Source organism: Marmota flaviventris, chromosome 1, assembly GCF_047511675.1.
Source record: "Marmota flaviventris isolate mMarFla1 chromosome 1, mMarFla1.hap1, whole genome shotgun sequence".
NCBI classification, from domain to species: domain Eukaryota; kingdom Metazoa; phylum Chordata; class Mammalia; order Rodentia; family Sciuridae; genus Marmota; species Marmota flaviventris.
The window spans coordinates 214,377,051-214,398,031 of NC_092498.1; the positions used below are offsets into that span (position 1 = coordinate 214,377,051).

Sequence of the window (20,981 nt, forward strand, 5' to 3'; positions counted from 1 at the left end):
CAAGGGATGGAGAAGCCAGCCGCTGGAGAGCAGGGGACAAGACTCAGGAGGAACAAAGTGTGTGAAGCCCACAGTGAAGCTTCTGTAATCTTCCTTTAAGACTCTCTCAGGGTTTATTTCCTTTGTGGCTTGTGATGGTTTTGTCTTATTGATTCTTTCCATGGATGTAAATGGTGCCTCTCACCTTACAGGTCCTGGGCAATGGCAAATGTTGGAAGTATAATAAATATTGTAAATAAAACGTCTCCTGTGACCCAAAAGAGAAGTTTTTCAACACCATATCCCCAAAGATAGGCACAGAATTAAATGGTAGAGTTATGAATTATCCTTATAATTCTTTTAAAATAGATATGAATGCATATTATTTAAGGATCAACAAGTAGAACCAATTCTGGGAAAGGAAGACAATGTAAGAAAAGTAAGTTTGCCAACATTACTCATTACAAAAAAATTAAGTTAGTGATGTGAAATTATAACCAAAAGCACAATATATGAAAAGGATTTGAGGAAACTTAACAGCCATTTGTTGGGGTGGCAGCCAACACTTAAGGCCTGAGATTGTCTGTAAAGGAAGATAAAAAGGACAGTTCTCAAGCCCAATAAAGAATGGTTGCTTCAAACCACATCCAAGAGGAGATGCTACATTAAACACTGCAGTATTATGTCAAAATCATGAACATGCCAAGGAAGTCTCCTGCAATTTCAATCATTCAATACTTTCCAAAAACTGAAGAGATTTGTATAAAAGAAAAGGAAGTAAGACTGAGTGTTGAATATCAAATAAAACTATATTGATGGTAGATATTTTGTGTATCTTAAGTTAAAATGAAAACCACAATATAGATATACCAAATACACCTATTATGTACTTGGTAAGTCAGATATACCAATAAAATAATTAAGTATACCAAAAAGAACCCAATAAACTTGAAACGAAATAGGCAGTATCTTATACATAGTAGACATTAGGTGAATTGTTAGCAAATAATCAGATGCAGGAAGTTGGACAGCAGCCTAAATTTATAGAAAAGAGTGCAGAAGACTTGGAAACTGAGGAAACAACACTTTCAGGAGAGATGCTCTAGAATGCAAATAGTGAGAGAAGGAAACAGAAGAATAACTGGAAGATACAGTTCTTAATGGAAACTCAGTGCATTCACAGCACTCTAGTGAAGCCAGAACTAAAAGAGGCAGTCAGTATACATAGGTAAATGGAGTCAGATCCATCAAGGAGGCCAATTTGGGTCTGGGAAGTTGGAGAGAGACTGAAATGCTAATGCCTTCAGAGCTCTTCCTCCACCATTATCAAGATAATCTCCCCCTGCTCCAACCTGTTGCTAAGGTAACCTGTCTAAGGGATTGTCCCTCCCTACAGGTTGTTGTTAATTACACCCCATCCTGCCTGGATCACTTTTCCAGTGGCCCTCCAGCCCACCTGTTTCCCACCTTTTAGCCATCCCACCAAGCATTTCCTGGGCCTAGTCACATATGCTGGAAGGGAGAAAGAGCAGGAGAACAAAGGAAGCCTAGGACATATAAAAAAGCAAAACACCCTCGCTTCTTGGGATACCAGAATACCAGCTATGGCCCCCTTCTCCCTCCTGGGAGGAGTCTGTTAACCCTTTTTAAATAAACCCTGCTTTATATGCTTGCCTCGGTGTGCTTCTCTAATGTTCAAACTTAACATGTGAGGGAGCAGAACTCGTCACCAATAACCGGTGGTATCACTTAGGAGGACTTAACCTCCTTAGACTAAAAAAAAGGATGTGCCTGCTCTCCCTGTTCTGGAGGTGAAGCCCGGTACCTGCTTTTTCTCTGTGCTCTTACTCCTCCTGCATTAAAGGGACACTCTGCCAATCTCCAGTGGTGGTCGCAGAAGCTTTCCCTTCCCCACACTGGTTGTGAGGAAGCCCGTGTGAGCCTTCATGGAAGGCTGGCACCAGGGAAACACAGGTGAGGGGCACCAGGAGCATTATTTAAATTCTCTACTATTTCCAGGTTTGAATTCTCAGAGCTCCTCATTAAAGAAATTGTTGTATTTTCTTTCTACTCTCCAAACAATTTGGTTCCCTTGGGGTGCAAAGAAGAGAGCAGGGTAGAAATGTTCCATTGATTTTTCTGTGGAGCAGTGGCAGGGAGAAATGGTTTTAGTTCCTCCAAGGGGAAAAAAAGTATCTTTTTTTGCTTTAATTTAATTTAAAAGTCTTAAGATATCCCATAATGAATGGTTATTTTCTACAAAGAACCTGTCCCAGGATCCATCTCCTGTGATGTGCCTCCTTTGAACAATCTTTGGACATTATCGACATCATTTTGGATTCACATGTTATGGGGGAAAAAAGAGACTTTTTTTTTAGTTCTCTTTAAGCTTTTTATTTTGCAAAGTTATTTGTCAACTTATTTATTTAAATTGATAGATAAGAAGAACTTATCATTTTTAATGAGGATACATAATATAAGCTCTAAATTTTTCAACAATGGAATATATGATCACTAATTTAGTCATTGAGGCACACAGTATGCCCCTTACATGGAACACTCTTTGACCAACACTTCTGCTCACCACTTCCCAATGGCCCTCACTGCTGGTAACTACTTATCTGCTCTTTTTCTATAAGATCAACTTCTTAAAAATTCCCAAAATGAGGGAGATCATGTGGTATCTTTTTCTGCTTGGTGTATTTCAATTAATATAATGTTCTCCAGATTCATACATCTTGTGTCAATGACAGGATTTCTTTCTATTTATTTTTACTTATGACATATTTCTATGGTAAAGTTATCATAAGTAAACTTTGTCATGAAAAATAAAAAGTTTCGTTTCCTTTTTCCAGGTAGTATTTGGTTTTGTGTATATACATATTTTCTTTCTTCACCCTATGCTGATGGACAATAAGGCTGATTCCATATCTCAGCTGCAGAACATAGGAGAGTAGACATCTCTTAAACATGCTCATCTTATTGACTTGGATATATGTCCAGTAATGTAACAGAGGGATCATACTGCAGTAATAGTTTTATTTCAGAAAGTTAGATGTCTATTTTCATGAAAGTAGGAAAAGTTCAGATGTACTGAGACCAGAGCTGACATGTCCAGGCAGATCCAAACTAAACTGTCTTCCCATCTTTTTCCCCTTCCCAGCCAATAATCATAGGAGTTGATCATAGCAGTCTTCTATTTTCAAGGTTTTTGTTTGTTTTTTTATTTCCACAAATGAGAGAAAACATGAAATTCTTGTCTTTCTAGGTCTGTTTTACTTCACTTAACATGATGTTCTCCAGTTCCATCCATTTTCCTGCAAATGACATGATTTCATTCTTCTCCATGGCTAAATACTACTCCATTATGTATATAAGGCTTGGTTTGGTGTGGGGGCGGGGGTGTTTGTTTTCCAATCCATTCATTTGTTAATGGGCACCTACATTAATGCCATATGTTGGCGCCAATGAATAGTACCACAATAAACGTGGGTATGTAGGAATTCTGGTTTGTTCACCAAAGTCTCGGATAGTGAAGACTTGGTCCTGAACACACCAATAGTCAGAGGTGGGGCTTTTAGGAAGGGATTGCATCATGAAGACTCTACCATCTTCATCAGTGGGTAAGTCCATTAATAGCTGAATGGACTACTAGAAGTGGGACCTAGCTGGAGGAAGTAGGTTTCTGCACACAAGCCTGTGAAGAATTTATCCCTCCCCTGCTCTGGTTTTGGCTACCTTGATCTGAGGAGCTTTCCTCAGCCACTTCCTTCAGTCTTGATGTTCTGCCTCACTGTAGGCGCAAAGCAATGGAAACTAACAACCATGGACTGAAACCATGATCTGAAATAAATTTATCTTCCTTTAAGTTGTTTAATGTCAGTATTTTGTCACAGGGATGAAAAGCTGATTAATACAGCATGTATCTCTTTTGTGTGCTGACTTCCTTTTCTTTGGGTCAAAAGGCAGGAGTGGGAATCCCATGGTAGTCTTCTGAGGAACCTCCATACTGTTTTATTTAGTGGTTGTACTACTTTACATTCCCATCAACACACTACCAGGGTTCCTGTTTCCCCACATCCTCACCAAAATTTGTGGTTTTGTTTTCATTTTTGCATTAATAAATCCCATTCTGACTTGGGTGAGATAGAATCTCAAAGCCAATTTTGATTTGCATTTCTCATAGAAAGATGCTGAGCATTTTTTTCATATATTTATTAGCCATTTGCACTGTTCTTGAGAACATTTTTTCAGATCATTTCCCCTTTTTTATTTTATTTTTTTTTTATTTCATTTCCCCTTTTTTTAATTGGATTATTTATTCTTTTGATATTGTTTTTCAAGTTCTATACACATTTTGAATATTAACCCTCTGTCAGATGATCAGCTAGCAAAGATTTTGGTCCTTTCGGTAGGTTAGCTCATCATGATGTTTCCTTGCTGTGCAAAAGGTTTTTATTTTGATCTAATCTGATTTTTTCAACTCTGCCTTTTATTTCCTGAGCCCCTGGAGTCCTATTCTGGAAATCATTGCTTGTGTCTATATCTTGAACTGTTTTGCCTATTTTCCTCTAATATTTTCAAATTGTCAGTTCACACATTAATTTCTTTGATCCATTTCAAGTAGATTTTTGTACAGGGTGAGCAGTAGGGATCTGGCTTCAATCTTCTACATGTGGACATCCAGTTTTCCTTTATGTGTATCTTGGAAAGTCTTTATTTCTCTCCACTCTCCTGGTTACTACTCCAGTCTTGTCAGCAATGTGTATTTCTAAAAGTGTGTGGGAGTAACCTCTGCCCAGGTCCCTCACAGGAACTCTGAACTCAACAGTCACTTTACTTCTCTCTGCTGTTGCCACGTGGGCGAATGTGCAGAAGTGGGATTCAGGCCTCCCAGCCATATCTACTTGGGGCTGGGAGATCAGCTGGGGGCTTTCATCCCCTTTATTTTAATTTGAATTATTTTAAAAAATAATAATTTAATGGCCATGCCAGCAAGGAGGCTTTGTGCTGCAGCTCTGGGCATGCAGCGCCAAAGGCGGGAATGGGCAGTCTGGGCCCCCTCCTGGCACGACCAGGCCTCCCTCTTCTTCCGCAAGCACCTAGGCCCAGCGCCCCATGGTGGAAGCGGGGAGCCTTCCCACCCAACCTAGGTCCTAGCACAGGCCTGGATGTTCCAGCCCTGTCAGAGCCAGCCTCCCTCCCCGTCCCAATTCACCTCGTCTCGAGGGCGGCCTCTCAGAGGTCACAGGTCTCCTCCAGCCTAAGGGAACTCGCGTCATTAGGGTACCACGCTGCTCTTATAGGTCCGACCCCAGACGCAAAACGACTGACAGCCGGTTCAGCCAATGATCATAGGAGTTGATTTTTGGGCTCAACCACTCAGCGAGGGGAATGGGGGGAAGCCTCTGGCCTTTGTGACTCTGGGCCAATGAAAAGCCGGCTAGGCAGTGTGCTCCCTTCCCTGTTAGCTGCGGATGGCGAGGCTCACCTTCTAGCGTAGAGCCGGGGCGGGCCTGAGAGGCTCGGATTTTGCCAGGCCCGAGTTCGAAGATGCTGCAGTTCTGGCAAGGAGAACGCGGAGCTTTCTACTACTTTTAACCTGTTCCTTAGGCTGTTTTAACCACATAATTATACACAGCGGGTGGAAGCGAGTCTACGTTCCCCCTTTCCCTCACCCAATGATTGACTTAGGAAAGGGTGCGGCCGCTCTGTTGGTGCGCATGCCCAGACAGGAGGTGTGCGCGGGCTTCGCTCAAAGTGAGCGGAGAGAAGCAAGAACCGAAGGGAAGTCACTAGTCCTAGTGGGCTAACAAGTGGTATAGGCTAGTTTCACTGTATGAAGGGCCTTATGTACCTTCTTCCGCACAAATTAAAACCTTGGATACAATGCTTGTTGTTACTAATTAGGAAATTGAGATGGAAGGTAATGTAATTTCCCCTAGATCTTGCCAATCAATCGAGAATCACCGTCAGATCAGGACTTATGCCAGGCTCTACTAGAGGGAAAAAGTGGTGATGAGACGAGGCATGAGACGAGGCACGGATGGTTGACTGCATGGTACAAACACAGTGAATACCACATGACATAAAAAAGAGGAGATCCTGTCATTGACGACCTTGAAAGACACTATGTTAACTGAAGCTCAACAGGCATGAAAAAACAAATAGCACACGATCCCGTTCATTTGTTGGATCTTAAGAAGTTGATTTAGAGAGAGCAGAGCAGTAGTTACCACAGGCTGGTGCTTTGGGGATGTGCTGGGAAAATGTTGGTCATCATTACACAAACACATTTAGATTTGAGAAATAATTTCAAGAGATTTACTGCACAGCATGGTGACTATAGTTAGTGATGATACAGTGTATTATTGAAAAATGTTAAGTATTCTCACCACAACGTTAACTAATAAGATGATGCAAAAGTTGTTTTAGATCCAACTGATGCATGACACAAAATATTTCCAAATATCACATTGAATATGTGTGTGTACAATTTTATATGCCAACTTAAATAAACAAATAAATGGACAAATAAATTTGAATAACAAAAATAGTAAAGAAAACTAAAAAAGAAGGGATTTCTTCCATGACATTGTGAAATAATGTCTACCATCCCCAAAGATGGTCAAATGGAGTCATGTGACAGGAGCTATTTCCTGAGACTGGTTCCTTAAAGAAATTAGCCTTTCCATAGGGGACAGCTTATGATTTATAAATCAAACCAAAGTTTTAAAAAATGGTATATTTCTCTTGAAGGAAATATGTTCCCCTGCCACCGACTCCAAAAATAAAAAACTGGCTGAGACTTTTCCACTCCACCATTTTCTTTGTACCCCAAAAGAGCTGAATTGTGTGGAGAATAGAAAGAAAATAGAACAATTTATTTAATGAGGAGCACTGAGAATTTGTATTCCAAGACGGCAGAAAATTTAATAATGCTCCTGGGGTTCCCACCTGCACTTCTCTGATCTCAGCCTCAGCGACAGCCCAGGGTGCTTCCTGCGGACTGACATTGGGAAGAGAAAACTGCAGCAACATGACTGGAGAGAGTTGGTGTGCTCCACTCAGGCTGGAACAGTGAGATGAAAATGCAGATAATGTGGGTATCATGTTTTATCTCTGAAATGAGAATAAGACTATATCAAATTTCTGTAGTCTGTGAAGTCCTTGTGCTTTGAAGGCACTTTTCAGTTTCCATGGAGACCTCTCTCCTCCATCTGTTTCTCCATTTCCCTATCTACTGATCTTGGGAATCTAGAACTTTTCTCCTGAAAGTTTTTTTTCTGGAGACTCTCCTGCTCTTCTGCACTCTTGTCTATAAATTGCAGGCTGCTGACAGATTTCCTGCATCCAGGTATTTATGTGTTAATGATTCACTGAAGATCTAAATTGCCTGGGGGATTATCTGTTTTTCTCTAAATTTGACTTAGTTTTCCCTAACCTTTATTACTGGCATCTTTGACTTACTGAGAGCTCTTATTAGTTCTGTGATGCGATAGCCATGGTTTCACCTTAAGATCCCCGTGTGATATTTTCACAACAGTCAGTCCAATTTCCTTTTCTCTGATCATCAACATTATTAAGTGTTCAGGGAATTATCAGGTGGTAGAAGTTGGAAGAGAATGTCTTGCCCTGTTCATGAATTTTCAGATGCCTTAGTGTTATAATGTAGCCTGTCTTGGTGGATGTGGTTTGACAATAACCATTCTTTACTGGGTGAAGGAATTATTCTTGGTTTCTTCCCTTACCAACAGTCTCAGCCCTGGCTGCTACTCATAGTAATGACTGTTAAATTTTCTGAAATGAATTTTACTCATTGTGTTCTGTTATGATTTCACTTCAAAGACCTAGTTCAGCGATTAATTATATTAACAATTATGTTCTTAAACTGAATTCCATTGCCAGAATTAGGATTGCTTGTTCATTCTGTATTTTTGTTTTAAAATCGATTTGACCCCTGGGTCAATAAGACACTAGAAGAGGAAGGATTCTAGGCCAGAATGTTCCTGTTTAGAAGACACTATCCAATTCTACCTTTAAAAAGGGCGGGGGGGGGGGGTTGGCTTCAAAGTATAGCCTTCATTTAGTAAGTTTTGCAGTTTATTCAGTGATACTGTACTTTTAGTTGAAATTTTAAGTCCTTGTTGGAAACATCCAGTGTTTCTAGATGTTAAAAGTGAACAACACATGGTAAAAGTAGAAGGCTAAAGTAATTTCCTTTAAGTATTTTTCGTTACTACATAGGCATGCTTGCCATTTAGGGGAAATGGAATCGTTGAACTTGATGTCTTGGAGAGTATGCTGAAGGTTCTCTAGGTGGTGGGTGGGGGAAGGAGAAAGTATGTATAGAGAAGCATCCTGTGCCCCTTAGATTAGTTCAGGTCATCTAGCCATTGTTCCATGTGCATTTTGGTTAATATTGCTAGGCATTAAAGAATAAATCCTGATGTCCAAAATTTGTTAGAAGTAGCAAAATAATCCCTATATAAATATCTTTTTCTTAGATTTTAGGAAGAACTGTCTTCTGGGAATGACCTTTGTTAATCCACTTCTTGGAACTAGGCATAGTCCTGAATGTAGTCACTGGAATGGTGAAGAGGGAGAAGAGGAAGGGTAAGGGGAAGTGCTCTTTGCTAGTATCTTAATCCACCTCTTGGAACTAGGCATAGTCCTGAATGTAATCACTGAAATGGTGAAGAGGGAGAAGAGGAAGGTTGAGGGGAAGTGCTCTTTGCTAGTATCACCACATCTGGAAGACAGGTTTAGATTATAACCATAGATCTGTATGTGCATTTTTGGTACAGTACTTGTGTTTATTGTGCACAAAGTTCATGCTTTATTTTACAACATTTATGCTATCTGAGGTGACAATGAATCATAAAAATTAGAGCTAGTGAATTAGCCAATTTGTGAATATATTTTTGTTATAATTGATAGAAAAGATGCATCTTGGACGTGGAATTATTTTAGCTCTGCGCATTGTGTGCCAGGTCTTGCTCATCAGGCTGACAGCAGAGGGGCACCAGGAAGCATGCAATGATTTACATTTTGATGTTAGCCACTGGTGGGTGTGCATCTTCTGGCTGTCCTATAGGAATACTTTAAGTCACTGGGGACATCCATTCTTGCTAATATTTTAGTAGCAGAAATCTAGTAATGAAATAAGCTTGGTATATTCTGTTGCTCTGTCTCATTTGAAACTGAGCATTCAGAAAATGCATTGTTTTAGTTCTAACTCTGCCAATATGTCCATCTAGGGGCCTGCTGCCTTTTCTGTCTTCAGTGAAATTTTTGTCCTCAAGAAAGGATAAACAGATTGAGATGGTGTAGTGTATTCTTGGTTATCAAAAACACTCACGTAGCTTGGGGATTTTGAATTCAAGATGTGTGGGAAAACATGATACACTATGATCTCAATCATACAAAATTTGATATTGAGTATGTATGTGCACGACCTAAAGGGACAGATCCAAGTAAGCTGCTTGTGACTGGATGACTTTTTTCTTTGGCTTGTGTTTTTATTTTTCCTGTAATGCACATATTAACTTAAAAAAGAGTTAGTTTAAAAACCTGGAAAAATATATTTAGATGCATATTCTTTAACTTTACCATTACTCTCCAATTTTATACCCATATTCAGGCAGATGATTAGTTGGACAATTTCTCTTTTGTGTTATAGAAAACATTCTGCTCTCCATATTTATTGTACTCCCAAGATTGCATTTGTTCAACACCTGCGATGTGACAACCACTGAATAAGTCACTGGAGAGACAAATGATGAGACAAAACTATCACAGTCTCAAACTCACCAATCAACATGAGTTCATTGGTGTGAGGTCAAGAAGGACGAGCACAGGAAGCCCCACTGTGGGCCCCACACACTCTGTCCCTCCTTGCCATCACCCTGTCTTCCTCACATGGCTCCTCACAGCCCCTCCTGCACCAAGCTCACCAACTGACAGAACCAACATAGATCCTTCTCTCTCCTCTGAAATTGGTTTTTGTTCCTAAATCCTCTTATTAACAGTGACCAGTCTTCCTCTCTCAGTTCAACATCCAGGCTTCTGAGTAGGCTGTCCTACCCAGAATAGAAGACCACATGGATTAAGTACCCTGGGTGTATCACTGGGGTCACAGTAGAAAATCACATCATCTCATTTAATTTCACATTTCAATCCTCCCATGCAGTGAATGTTCACTGCTCCTGCTGTGGAGAATGGTACTGTGACCTTAAATAGCACCTTCAAGGTCACAAAGATAGTACAGTGAGGGGAAAATCTCTATTCTACAAACTCTGGACTCAGGAATCAATCCCATGTTTAAATCACATCACATTGAGATATTTATATGTTCAAAACATATTAAAGGAGTTCTTAAATAACACTAGTAATAATAATGACAACTCTCATTTACTCAGACTCCTACTCAGCACCAAATAAAGAAATAGCAATGACCACAGTCTTAGCAATTTAGCAAGGCCATGAGCAACTTAGGGATACCCTATTTCAAAATAATAAAAAAAATTTTAAAAAGGGCTGGGGATGTTGATCAGTTGTGGAGTGCCCCTGCGTTCTATCCCCAGTACCAAAAAAAGAAAGAAAGAAAAGCTGAATGATTATATGCTTTGAAAGAGAAATGAGTGCCACTTGACTAAATAAATCACAATCACTGGCAGAAATAAATAAAGAATGAAGGCCAGCCACCCTAAGATGATATTATAAAGTGAGAGCTAACTGAGGTTTCAGTTGACTGTTCATTGAACTTCCTTTTCTCTTTCTCCAGAAGATACACTGGATTTATGGAAGCAAAAAACCATACAGTCCTATCCCAATTCCTCCTCCTGGGCCTCTCAGAGGATCAAGACCTGCAGCCCATTCTCTTTGGACTGTTCCTGTCCATGTACCTGGTCACAGTGCTTGGGAACCTGCTCATCATCCTGGCCATCTGCTCTGACTCCCGCCTCCACACCCCCATGTACTTCTTCCTCTCCAACCTGTCCCTCATTGATATCTGCTTCATCTCCACCACAGTCCCCAAGGTGAACTTCCAGGCACAGAACAAAAATGACATTTCCTACATAGAGTGCCTCACTCAGGCATATTTTTTTAATACCTTTATTGGAATGGATAATTTCCTACTGACTATAATGGCCTATGACCGCTTTGTGGCCATCTGCCACCCCCTGAACTATGCAGTCATCATGAACCCCTGGTTCTGTGTCCTCCTGGTTCTGATGTCTTGGATCATCATGTTCTGGTTCTCTTTGATTCATATTCTGCTGTTGAATCGACTGGCCTTCTCCATGGGCACTGAAATCCCACATTTCTTCTGTGAAGTGACTCAGCTTCTCAGGGTGGCCAGCTCTGACACCCTCATCAATAAAGTCTTTCTTTACATGGCAACGGCTCTGCTGGGTGTGTTCCCTGTCACTGGGATCCTCTTCTCTTATTTTCGGATTATCTCCTCCTTAATGAAGATGTCCTCTTCTGTGGGCAAGTACAAAGCATTTTCCACCTGTGGGTCCCACCTCTGTGTGGTCACCCTGTTCTATGGAACAGCATTTGGAGTTTACCTCAGTTCTGCTGGGACCCATTCTTCCCAGAGAACCATGATCACCTCAGTGATGTACTCTGTGGTCACCCCCATGCTGAACCCCTTCATCTATAGTCTGAGGAACAAAGATATGAAGGGGGCCCTTCGGAGACTTGTAGAAAAAGCAGCATCTTGTTCCTGATGGATCACTCAGCTCAGAGCTGAGCGTTGGGTCCCCCAAAACAAATACTGTGGATTTTCGGTCTTGGTTCTTTTTCTCCCCAGAGATGTACTTGATGTCTTCTATCCCTAAACCATCTACAGCTTTGCATACACACTCAGTAATTCTTTCCTAACTTTTTCCCCTCATGCATGGTCCATAAAGGTCCAAGTTTTTAAAGGTTTCTCACAGGTACTTCTGAGATTTCCAACTGGACTTAAGTCTATCACATGTTGGCATGGTTTCCTAAAAAAATGTTGGTAGAATGTTCGTGTTCTTTCACTTAATTTATTGTTTTGTATTTTGTTTTACTTTCTCTGGAGCAAAAAAGGTACAAATCATCAAAGCAAAGTGCTCATCATATCATGACTGTGCTGGTCACTTTATCTGTATGACCTTATTTAATTTTGAAAACACTTTGAGATATTTGCTCTCATTCATACATTTTCCAAAGGAAGACTGGGTTGGAAAAAATACTGGACCTGACACAGAGCCCTCACTGACTCTGGTATCGTACTGTTCATTAGAGCAATGCTTCCATTTTCAACCTGCAATTTGAAATCTAATTTTTAATGTGGGTTTGTTCATATGATTCTTACTGATAAGATGCCTACAGTAACTCTGATTTTTTGTGTTATTTTACGAACGTTCCTTATTTCCATTTATTCTTTCCTTCCTTTTCTCCTTCATTTATTCCTTCCTTCTTTTTTCCCTCCTGTCTTTTGGCTGGTTTGTTGGTAAAGATCCACTTGCTCCTCTCTATGGCTGAAATAGTCTATTGTACTTTGGTATATTAGGAGTTTATCTGTATATCCATTCATGGACATTGGAGTGATTTACATCTTTTCACCCTTGTGAATAATGCACTTCTGTGTGAATGTTAGCCCATTTGTCTGCTTTTGTGACACTGTCACCAAAACATAGTCCTGTATTTTGCTGGTGTTATATTTGCATTTATTTATTTTTTTCATCTTAGGGATCTTTTTCTCATGCCTAATGTATCTTAAGTCAAGGTGGAAATCTCAGGAATACCTGTTTAAAAAAAAATCTTGGACTTTTATGGACCATGTATAAGGGAGAAAAGTTAGGAAGGAATGACTGAGAATGTATGCAAAGTCCCCAGAACCAGCTCCTGTGATGTTTCTCCAGCTCACAATCTCTGGAGATTTTAGGCATCATTTCAGATTCACAAGTTATGGTAGGGAAAAAAGTCCTTTCTTTCTAAATTCACTTTTAAAATGTGTACAAACCTGTGAATCCAGAGGATGAAAAATTTTGGGAGATGTACAATGGCCATGATTACGTAAGTACGTGAATGTAATTAATGCCAATGGACTAATGCAACTAAGTAGTTTCAATGGTGGTATATTTGGCTCTGTATATTTTGCCACAATAAAAAACAAAATAAAAAGACGAGTCTTGGAAAACATAAAAGAAAGGAGTGGTATGAATTGTATGCATGAGCTATCTCTGGAGTAGAGTCCCAAAACTTTTGTAGATATCCATGTTCTCTTCTTCTACTACTAATATCGGAAGTCCTTAGAGACTATGATAACATGGATCAATATTACTACTAGCTGTCAGCTTCTACAGTGACCCCTCCCAGGTCACATAATAGTAAATAATGAGCCTGTATCTCCAATCCTTTAGTTGTTCCAAGTTCTGTGGGCTCCATACCTGTGTCTTCTCCTCACTTGGTTGTCTATCTCTATCTGATATTGTATTCTTCTCAGTCCCCAGGACAGACTGAGTTTCCACTGGGCACCAGGCAAGGGAGGGGTGTTGGATTTTCCATTCTTGATCATAACCCAGCAGAGAAGCAGCTTAACCTGGTAAGGGCTAAGGAAGTTGATGGATGAAGGAAGGTTTGAACCTTAGTGGATACTTCAAATTACAAAATAGGGAAAAGTCCCTAGCACATAACCTGCTCCAAGCAGACACAGGTAGTGGAGGGGGGCGGGTAGGTCATGGCTGGAGTAGGGTGAAATTTCTCCCAAGTGGGCTAGGGGTGTAACGCATCAGCAAAGCACCCACCCAACATGCTCCATATGCTGGACTCAATTCTCAGCACCACTCAGAAAGGAAACAACCGTTAACAACCACAACAGCAGTCAGAGCTGTAGCTGCGGGTGGCCCGTGCCTATAAGGAGCTACTCAAAGGGAGGGGCAGGAGCAGCACAAATTCAAGCCAACCTGGGCAAATTAGTGACCCTCTTTCAATACATAAAAGGGCTGGAGATGTAGCTCAGTGGTAGAGCACCCCTTGAGTCAAACTCCAGTACCAGAAAAAAGAAAAAAAATTGAATATAAGGATGTGTGTGTGTGCTCATGTGTCCATGTTTTTGAGTGGAGATGTTTTGTATTAATATCACCAGAGATAATGGCCAAAATATAAAATTGATTGATTTGATTACAAATATTTAAGCATTATATAAATCAATCATCCTGGAAAAATTAAAAGATAAATTGATGGCTTAAAAATAAAGATTTACAGGGGCTGAGGCTGTAGCTCAGTGGTACAGTGCCCACCTTGCATGTGTGAGGTACTGGGTTACATCCTCAGCACCACATAAAAATAAATAAAGATATTATGTCCATCTACAACTAAAAAAAATGTTTTAAAAATAAAGATTTACAGTGTTATTAAAGTCTGGCTATGTGAATTAATTCAAGACATAAAAAGTAAATTTAAACCAATGTAGTCTGTCAAAGGTTGGGAGGAGAGTCTTCTCTGAAATAGGGATGCTGGGCTGAGAGGCAGGAGGGGTCATGGTTAATTAGAGGAAGAAAGGAAGGAAGAGACATCCTGGGCTGAGAGAAGAGAAGGTGGGGCTGTCCTTTCAGGTGGAGAGTTGACATCCGGAGGGGTTAAGAGAGGCCATTATGATGGAGAGCTCAGCAGGGGCAGAGTGAGGGTGAGGGTCAGCAGGGACGAGTGTGTGAGGTCCACAGAACAGATCCTGGGGTCTTCCTTGATGTTGTTCTCACACTGGCAACGTTACACTTATTTGTAGACCTGAGTTTGTGACAGTTTTCTCTCCTATTTCTTTACAGGGATTGACAGAGTCCCTATCACCTAGTAGATGTTCCACAAATGCTAACCTTGGATGTGTAACAAAGACTAAGACCAGCATGTCAATTAAACACAAAAAAAAGAAGTAGGACAATGAAGAGAAATCATAACAAAAATCACAATAGAAAAATGTCCTTCAGAAGATTTAGCAGCTAATGCTATTTTTAGCAGCCAGGCCAGAGTATCCTCAGACATGAGGAAACCACAATAACTTCTTAACTCAATAAAAAAATGATGGTTAGAAAACCCTAGTAAAAAGAAAATGCTACAATACAATATTATAGATATTTGTGGTCAACTCATAAACATGGCAAGAGTACATACTCCAACTCCAATCATTCAGTATTCTCCAGAGCACTGAATTGGCCTGAGTACCAAAAAATAGAAATGATTATATGATTATATATATAGTGGCCACTAAAGTGAACAGATAATGACAATGACAAAACCAAAATATAAACTATTCGATGATGTAATTAACTCACATCTGACAGCAAGCACAGGTAGATTACAGAAGAAACACCCAATCACATCAAGCACAAAAGGGACAATGCCCCATGCATAATGGATCTTGGGTGAGCAGTTACTAATAAACTAATTGAAACAGGAAATCTAATAAGGACCTGGAATTCTTGGGAGGGAGTGGAGAAGAGAGGGAAACTTTCCAGAAAGTACTACCTCTGAGGAATGGGTATATCTGACTTATTGGAAAAGGTTCTGAATTCCGGAAAGCAAGGAAAGGAGGCAGAAGAAGATCATTTGGTGGAAAATAAAATGCCTTGCAAGTACTTTAAAATGACCAATGAGGGGAAATTGGACAATGTTCTAATCAGGTCCATAGGTAACCATTGGGAGCAAATGGGGTAAGGTCTTCAATCAGGTCCATATAGGAAGAGAACACCTCACAGCTCAGTGCATGAGACACTAATTTCCAGATATCAGGGCCTCTGGCCTCTCTCTCTTCTCAGGCCACTGTACTCTACCTAACAGAGTGCTACCTCCACCTTTGTCTTCAATAAATCTGTACTTTGCCTGTTACCTGTGTGTATTTTGCTCAGTTCTTTGTTTGGGACACCAAGGACCTGGACCCCATCTGGACACCCTGACGATGAGATAATCTACAAAATTAGTAAGTGAGCACAGGCTCGATACGACATTTACCCACAAAAGATTTATTAACTGACAACAAGCACCTGAAAAGATGCTCAATTAGTCATAAGGAAACACAAATCCAAAGCATGAAGTGATACCACTTCACAGCCAATAGGAAGCTTTAGTTTAGATCAAATTGAAGATGACAAGTTTTGGCAATGATGTAAAGACACCAGAACCTTCACACATTAGATGTGAAACACACCAACTACAACAAAACAGCAGTTTGACGATTCCTTAAAAAGTTGAATATACCATTGCCTTATCACCCAGTGTCTTACTTCTATGTGTATATTACCCAAGCAACTGACAGCCACATAACCATGCACTGTTTAATCATAGGAAATGCATCTTTTGGCAGTTTCACTGTTGTGCAAAATCACAAGTCACTTACATAAACTCACATGACTGGGATATCACTAGACGACCTCATCTTATGGGACCACTATCAAATATACCGTCTGTCACCTCCCAAAGCTTATTATTTTAACATATGACTGTGCTCAAATAATCAATGTTCACAAATATCCTTTTAGGCACTACTGTTCACAATATCAAAATGGTAGAAATTAAAAGACCAACAAAAGATTAATATAAAAGCAACTAGTGATGCTCACATAAAGAGAAAAATTACTCAGTTACAGAAAGAAGATAAATAGTTAACATTAACCCAACCAACCAGAGGAGGAAGGAGGGAAGTTGGGAAGAAGAGAATGGAGAAGGAAAGAAAACAAGAGAGGAACAAAGAAGGATTTTTGAAAGGAACACTGCAAGGATCACAAAGAACAGAGCAACATGTTGGGGTCATCCAAAGCCCTTGATACCACCATGAGTCCTAGGAGCACACTGCTTTCAAAGGCAGACTCCAGCCTTCAAGCTAAAAATCCAGCCATTGTTGTTACAAAACCTAAGATAGCAAGGGCAAGGGCTTGCACTCAGCGTAGGCTCATTCTCATGCACCCCTGAGGGGTATCTTCCCTTCAGAAATTGTGTGAATGAGAGAAAATACATCAAATAAATCTTTTCAGAATAAGTAAAATCAAATATGAAAATCAGCAAACACAGGACAGATACAGGAAGCACTCTGATGGTTTTCATTCCATTTCTTCCAGAGAAAACAAGAATAACATTCAAGTTCAAGCGACAAACACCAACATTCAAGCTATAAATTCTAACAAAAACATGACAGCACTTGATATGAAAGTCTTCAATTTTTTTTTATTTTCACTTATTATTACATTATACTTAGACATAATATTGTCATTAATTTGGACATAATTATATAAGCATAGAATATAGTTGGGGGGTTCCCAATACTTCCTATTTTCCTTCCATCTTCCCTCTCCCTGTTCACTGTCTTCCACTTTTACTGGTCTTCCTTGTTTATTTTATAAATTTATATTTTATAGATTTTTTTAATCACACATACACACACACACACACACATAAAGTTGAAATTCACTGTGATATATTCATATATGTACATAAGATAGTTTGGTCAATTTAATTTCACCATTCCCATAAAAGTGTAAATTTCAGAAATTGCCTATAAGAAATTTCACCAATCTTGGAACTTTATGAGCCATGTATAAAGAAGAAAACTGAAAAGAGGTTAGTAAGGGAGTTGTTGGGGAGAAATATATACAAAAAATATACATAAAAGAAGTCATAGCAAATAGAAGAAATTAAGCATGTATTTTAGGGATGAAAAAAGAGCCTAGATATTCAAGTTCACATTTTCATTATGGTACAGACTCTAGTTCCTCAGAACTAGAGGTCAGTGGTCCATCAGGGACAAGGGGCTGCTCTGCTGAGGAGTTTCTCCAGGGCCCCCTTCACATCCTTATTCCTCAGGCTGTAGATGAAGGGGTTCAGCATCGGGGTGACCACAGTGTACATCATTGAGGCAATCATGGTTCTCAGGGAAGAATGGGTCACAGCAGAACTGAGGTATTCCACAAGCCCTGTTCCATAGAACAAGCAGACCACACAGAGGTGAGACCCACAGGTAGAAAATGCTTTATACTTGCTAGCGACGGAGGACATCCTCATCAAGGAGGAGACTATTTGAGAGTAAGAGAAGAGGATCCCAGTCATAGGAAACATACCTAACAGGGCAGTTGACACGTACAGAAAGATATTGTTGATAAGGGTATCAGAGGTGGCCACATTAAGGAGCTGAGCCAATCCACAGAAGAAATGTGGGATTTCAGTGCTAGTGGAGAAGTTCAGTCTCTTCACCAGTAGAATATCAATCAGAGAGACCCAGAAAATGATGAACCAAGACAGCAGGATCAGGAGGACACAGAACCGGGGATTCATGACGACTGTGTAATTCAGTGGATGACAGATGGCCACAAAGCGGTCATAGGCCATCATGGTCAGTAGGAAATTATCCATTCCAGCAAAAGTACTTAAAAAATATGCCTGTATCAGGCACTCTATGTAGGAGATGTCCTTGTTCTGTGCCTGGATGTTCACCAGCATCTTTGGCACCGTGGTAGAGATGAAGCAGATGTCATTGAAGGACAGGTTGGAGAGGAAGAAGTACATGGGGGTGTGGAGGTGGGAGTCAGAGCTGACAGCCAGGATGATGAGCAGGTTCCCAAGCACCGTGACCAGGCACATGGACAGGAACAGTCCAAAGAACATGGGCTGCAGTTCAGGATCATCTGAGAGACCCAAGAGCAGGAATTTTGACACCTGTGTGCAGTTTTCTGCTTCCATGAAGCTGGTGTATCTTCTGGAGAAAGAGGGAAATGCAGTGTTCATTGAACCGCCAACTGGTACCTCAGGGAAAGTTTTCTCCTTACTACATCACCCTTGGGCATCCATGTTGGGTCCTACCAGTGACTATGACTCACTCATCCAAGTCACACACCATTTCCACTTAAATGTGTATAATTATCTTGACTTCTTCAGATTAGAAGAAATTTCCATCTTTGTATCAATCACTCACTCTCGAACATCAACTTTTTTTCCAAACTGTTCAAAGACATTTCAGGATCTGCTCCTGGTAATACTAATACTTATTCATTTACATACCTCTAAAACAGTGATTAAACATAGATTTTTTTAAATCCAGGAAACCTTTATTCTGTGACTTGACACTATAGATTTGTGAGAGTTAATTACCATGGCATAATCTTTTTTCTTAGAAAAAAGTATGATCATTGTTATTCCTATGTTTTTGAGATCTAAAATGCCTTGTGGACAGTAGAACCTAAAAAAGTTATTGTTGTCATTATTAATATGATATTTTCATTGTTAAGCTCCTTTTTATGATAATTATTTCAATTGAGAAATTGGTATCCTGAGATACCAATGGTAGACGGACATATAGAAATTGGGATCTTGAGTCAGACTTCCCTTGATATGAATTTGGTTTATCAACACACCATCTGTGGGGGTTTTCTATTTATTTACTTTAATGTTTTCATTAGTGCATTATAGTTACACGTACTAGTGGGGTTCACTTTGGCGTATTCATAAATGCATAGGATACAATGTGTTCTGTTTCTTTCCCCAGGACTTCCTCTTTCTCTCCTTTTTTCCCTCCTCCCAACTTTTCCCGTCTACTTTACTGATCCTCATATGCCTTTACCTTCCCAAACATCTGCATTATAATCACACATAAACGTGGGACTTATCGTGATGCAGTCACACAGGCAGATGGCATAATTGGGTCAATTTCATTCCTCTCTTCCTCCCTTTTCTCATCCTCCTTCCTCTCCCTTGATCCCCTTCCTCTACTATTCTCCCTTCAATTTTCATGAGATTCCCCCTTTTTTTATTCCTTATTTATTTCTAGATTTCAGATATCAGAAAAAAAAATTGACCCTTGACTTTAGCATTTGTGTGGTCTTGAGAAAAAATATTTAGACTCTCTTAGATGGATATCCTTCACCTCTACGGTAAGAATCAGGAACATTCACTACATGGTATGATTGGAGAGTGAAATTAAAAGAGATAATGCATGTAATTTTTCTCCTGCAGTTCCCATGACATAGCAATGAACATTTTGTAAGTATGAGCTTTTGTTCTTAAACGTCGCAATACATCTGTCTTGCCTGACCACTGTTTGTCAATACCCCTCTTCACTGGGGCAGCCATGAAGGATTAAATTACAATCATCATGAATATAACATCTGAGTTGTTTCTTTTAGTGGCATACAGGTCTTCAAACTAAGGAAGTTCCCTATGGCTCCTTTCAGAGAATTGCTGCGGGTGAAAGTTTCCAAAGGAGGAATCAGTGTGTGGACTATATACACAAGAGAAGGAAAGAGAAGACGCCACCATTAACTTCAAGTACAAAGTCTATGTAGAAGTGCACTCTTGTAACTCAGGGTTGGGCAGGCCCACTGTGGCTATGGTTAGGCTCCCTCTCCAAGGCTTTTGGAGGGATGTGTATTTAGTATGTACCCAAGGTCATAAACACCCTGACTCAGCTTACATACTCAAGGTCATAAACATTTTCTTGTGAGCATGTGTGCACTAATGTAACCTGTTGGCACTGTGCCTTCTTTGTCTGACCTGAATATAGAAAAAGATCTAGGGACACGGCCTGGGGGGAATGGCTGCTGCCACCTCTGAATAAGACCTGTCTACTATCCCAACTGCACCTCGGATCTTCTTTCAACTGCCAGAGCCATAAACCTCACTTCCTGGATCGGAGTGCCCCCACATGGCAGCCAGCTATTCAGGATTTAGAGACAAGAATATTCCAAATGACAGCAAAGCCTGGGAAACTCAGCAAGACAGTATCTGGACATAAAAAATAAAAGAGGCTGGGTAGGTAGCTTAGTGGAAAAGTGCCCTGGATTGAATCCCCAGCACCAGAAACACACACACAAGAATATGTGAGATTGTGCTCCAGTGTCCGTGCTCTAGAGTGGAGATGTATTTTATTAAAATCAGCATATTTAATGAAGAAAATCTATAGTTTATGGATTTTATTACAAATATTTAAGTATTATACAAATCAGCCATCCTGGAAAAATTAAAAGATAAATTGATGATTT

At 40.1% G+C, this 20,981-nt stretch overlaps 2 protein-coding genes across 2 annotated transcripts; one reads left to right on the plus strand and one right to left on the minus strand.

Moving 5' to 3' along the window:
- The first annotated feature begins 10,781 nt into the window (after window positions 1-10,781).
- Window positions 10,782-11,717, plus strand: LOC114107476 (olfactory receptor 7D4-like). Its single transcript, XM_027954895.3, has one exon. It carries the CDS (start codon window positions 10,782-10,784, stop codon window positions 11,715-11,717), a length of 936 nt encoding a protein of 311 aa, XP_027810696.3.
- A 6,031-nt stretch (window positions 11,718-17,748) lies between these two features.
- On the minus strand, window positions 17,749-18,687 carry LOC114107514 (olfactory receptor 7D4-like). Its single transcript, XM_034637418.2, has one exon. The coding sequence runs from the start codon at window positions 18,685-18,687 to the stop codon at window positions 17,749-17,751; it is 939 nt and encodes a 312-aa protein (XP_034493309.2).
- Between the last annotated feature and the right edge of the window lie 2,294 nt (window positions 18,688-20,981).

Coding starts and splice junctions, on each gene's coding strand:
- LOC114107514 (XM_034637418.2), bottom strand. CDS start 18,687: ATGGAAGCAGAAAACTGCACACAGGTGTCAAAATTCCTGCTCTTGGGT.
- LOC114107476 (XM_027954895.3), top strand. CDS start 10,782: ATGGAAGCAAAAAACCATACAGTCCTATCCCAATTCCTCCTCCTGGGC.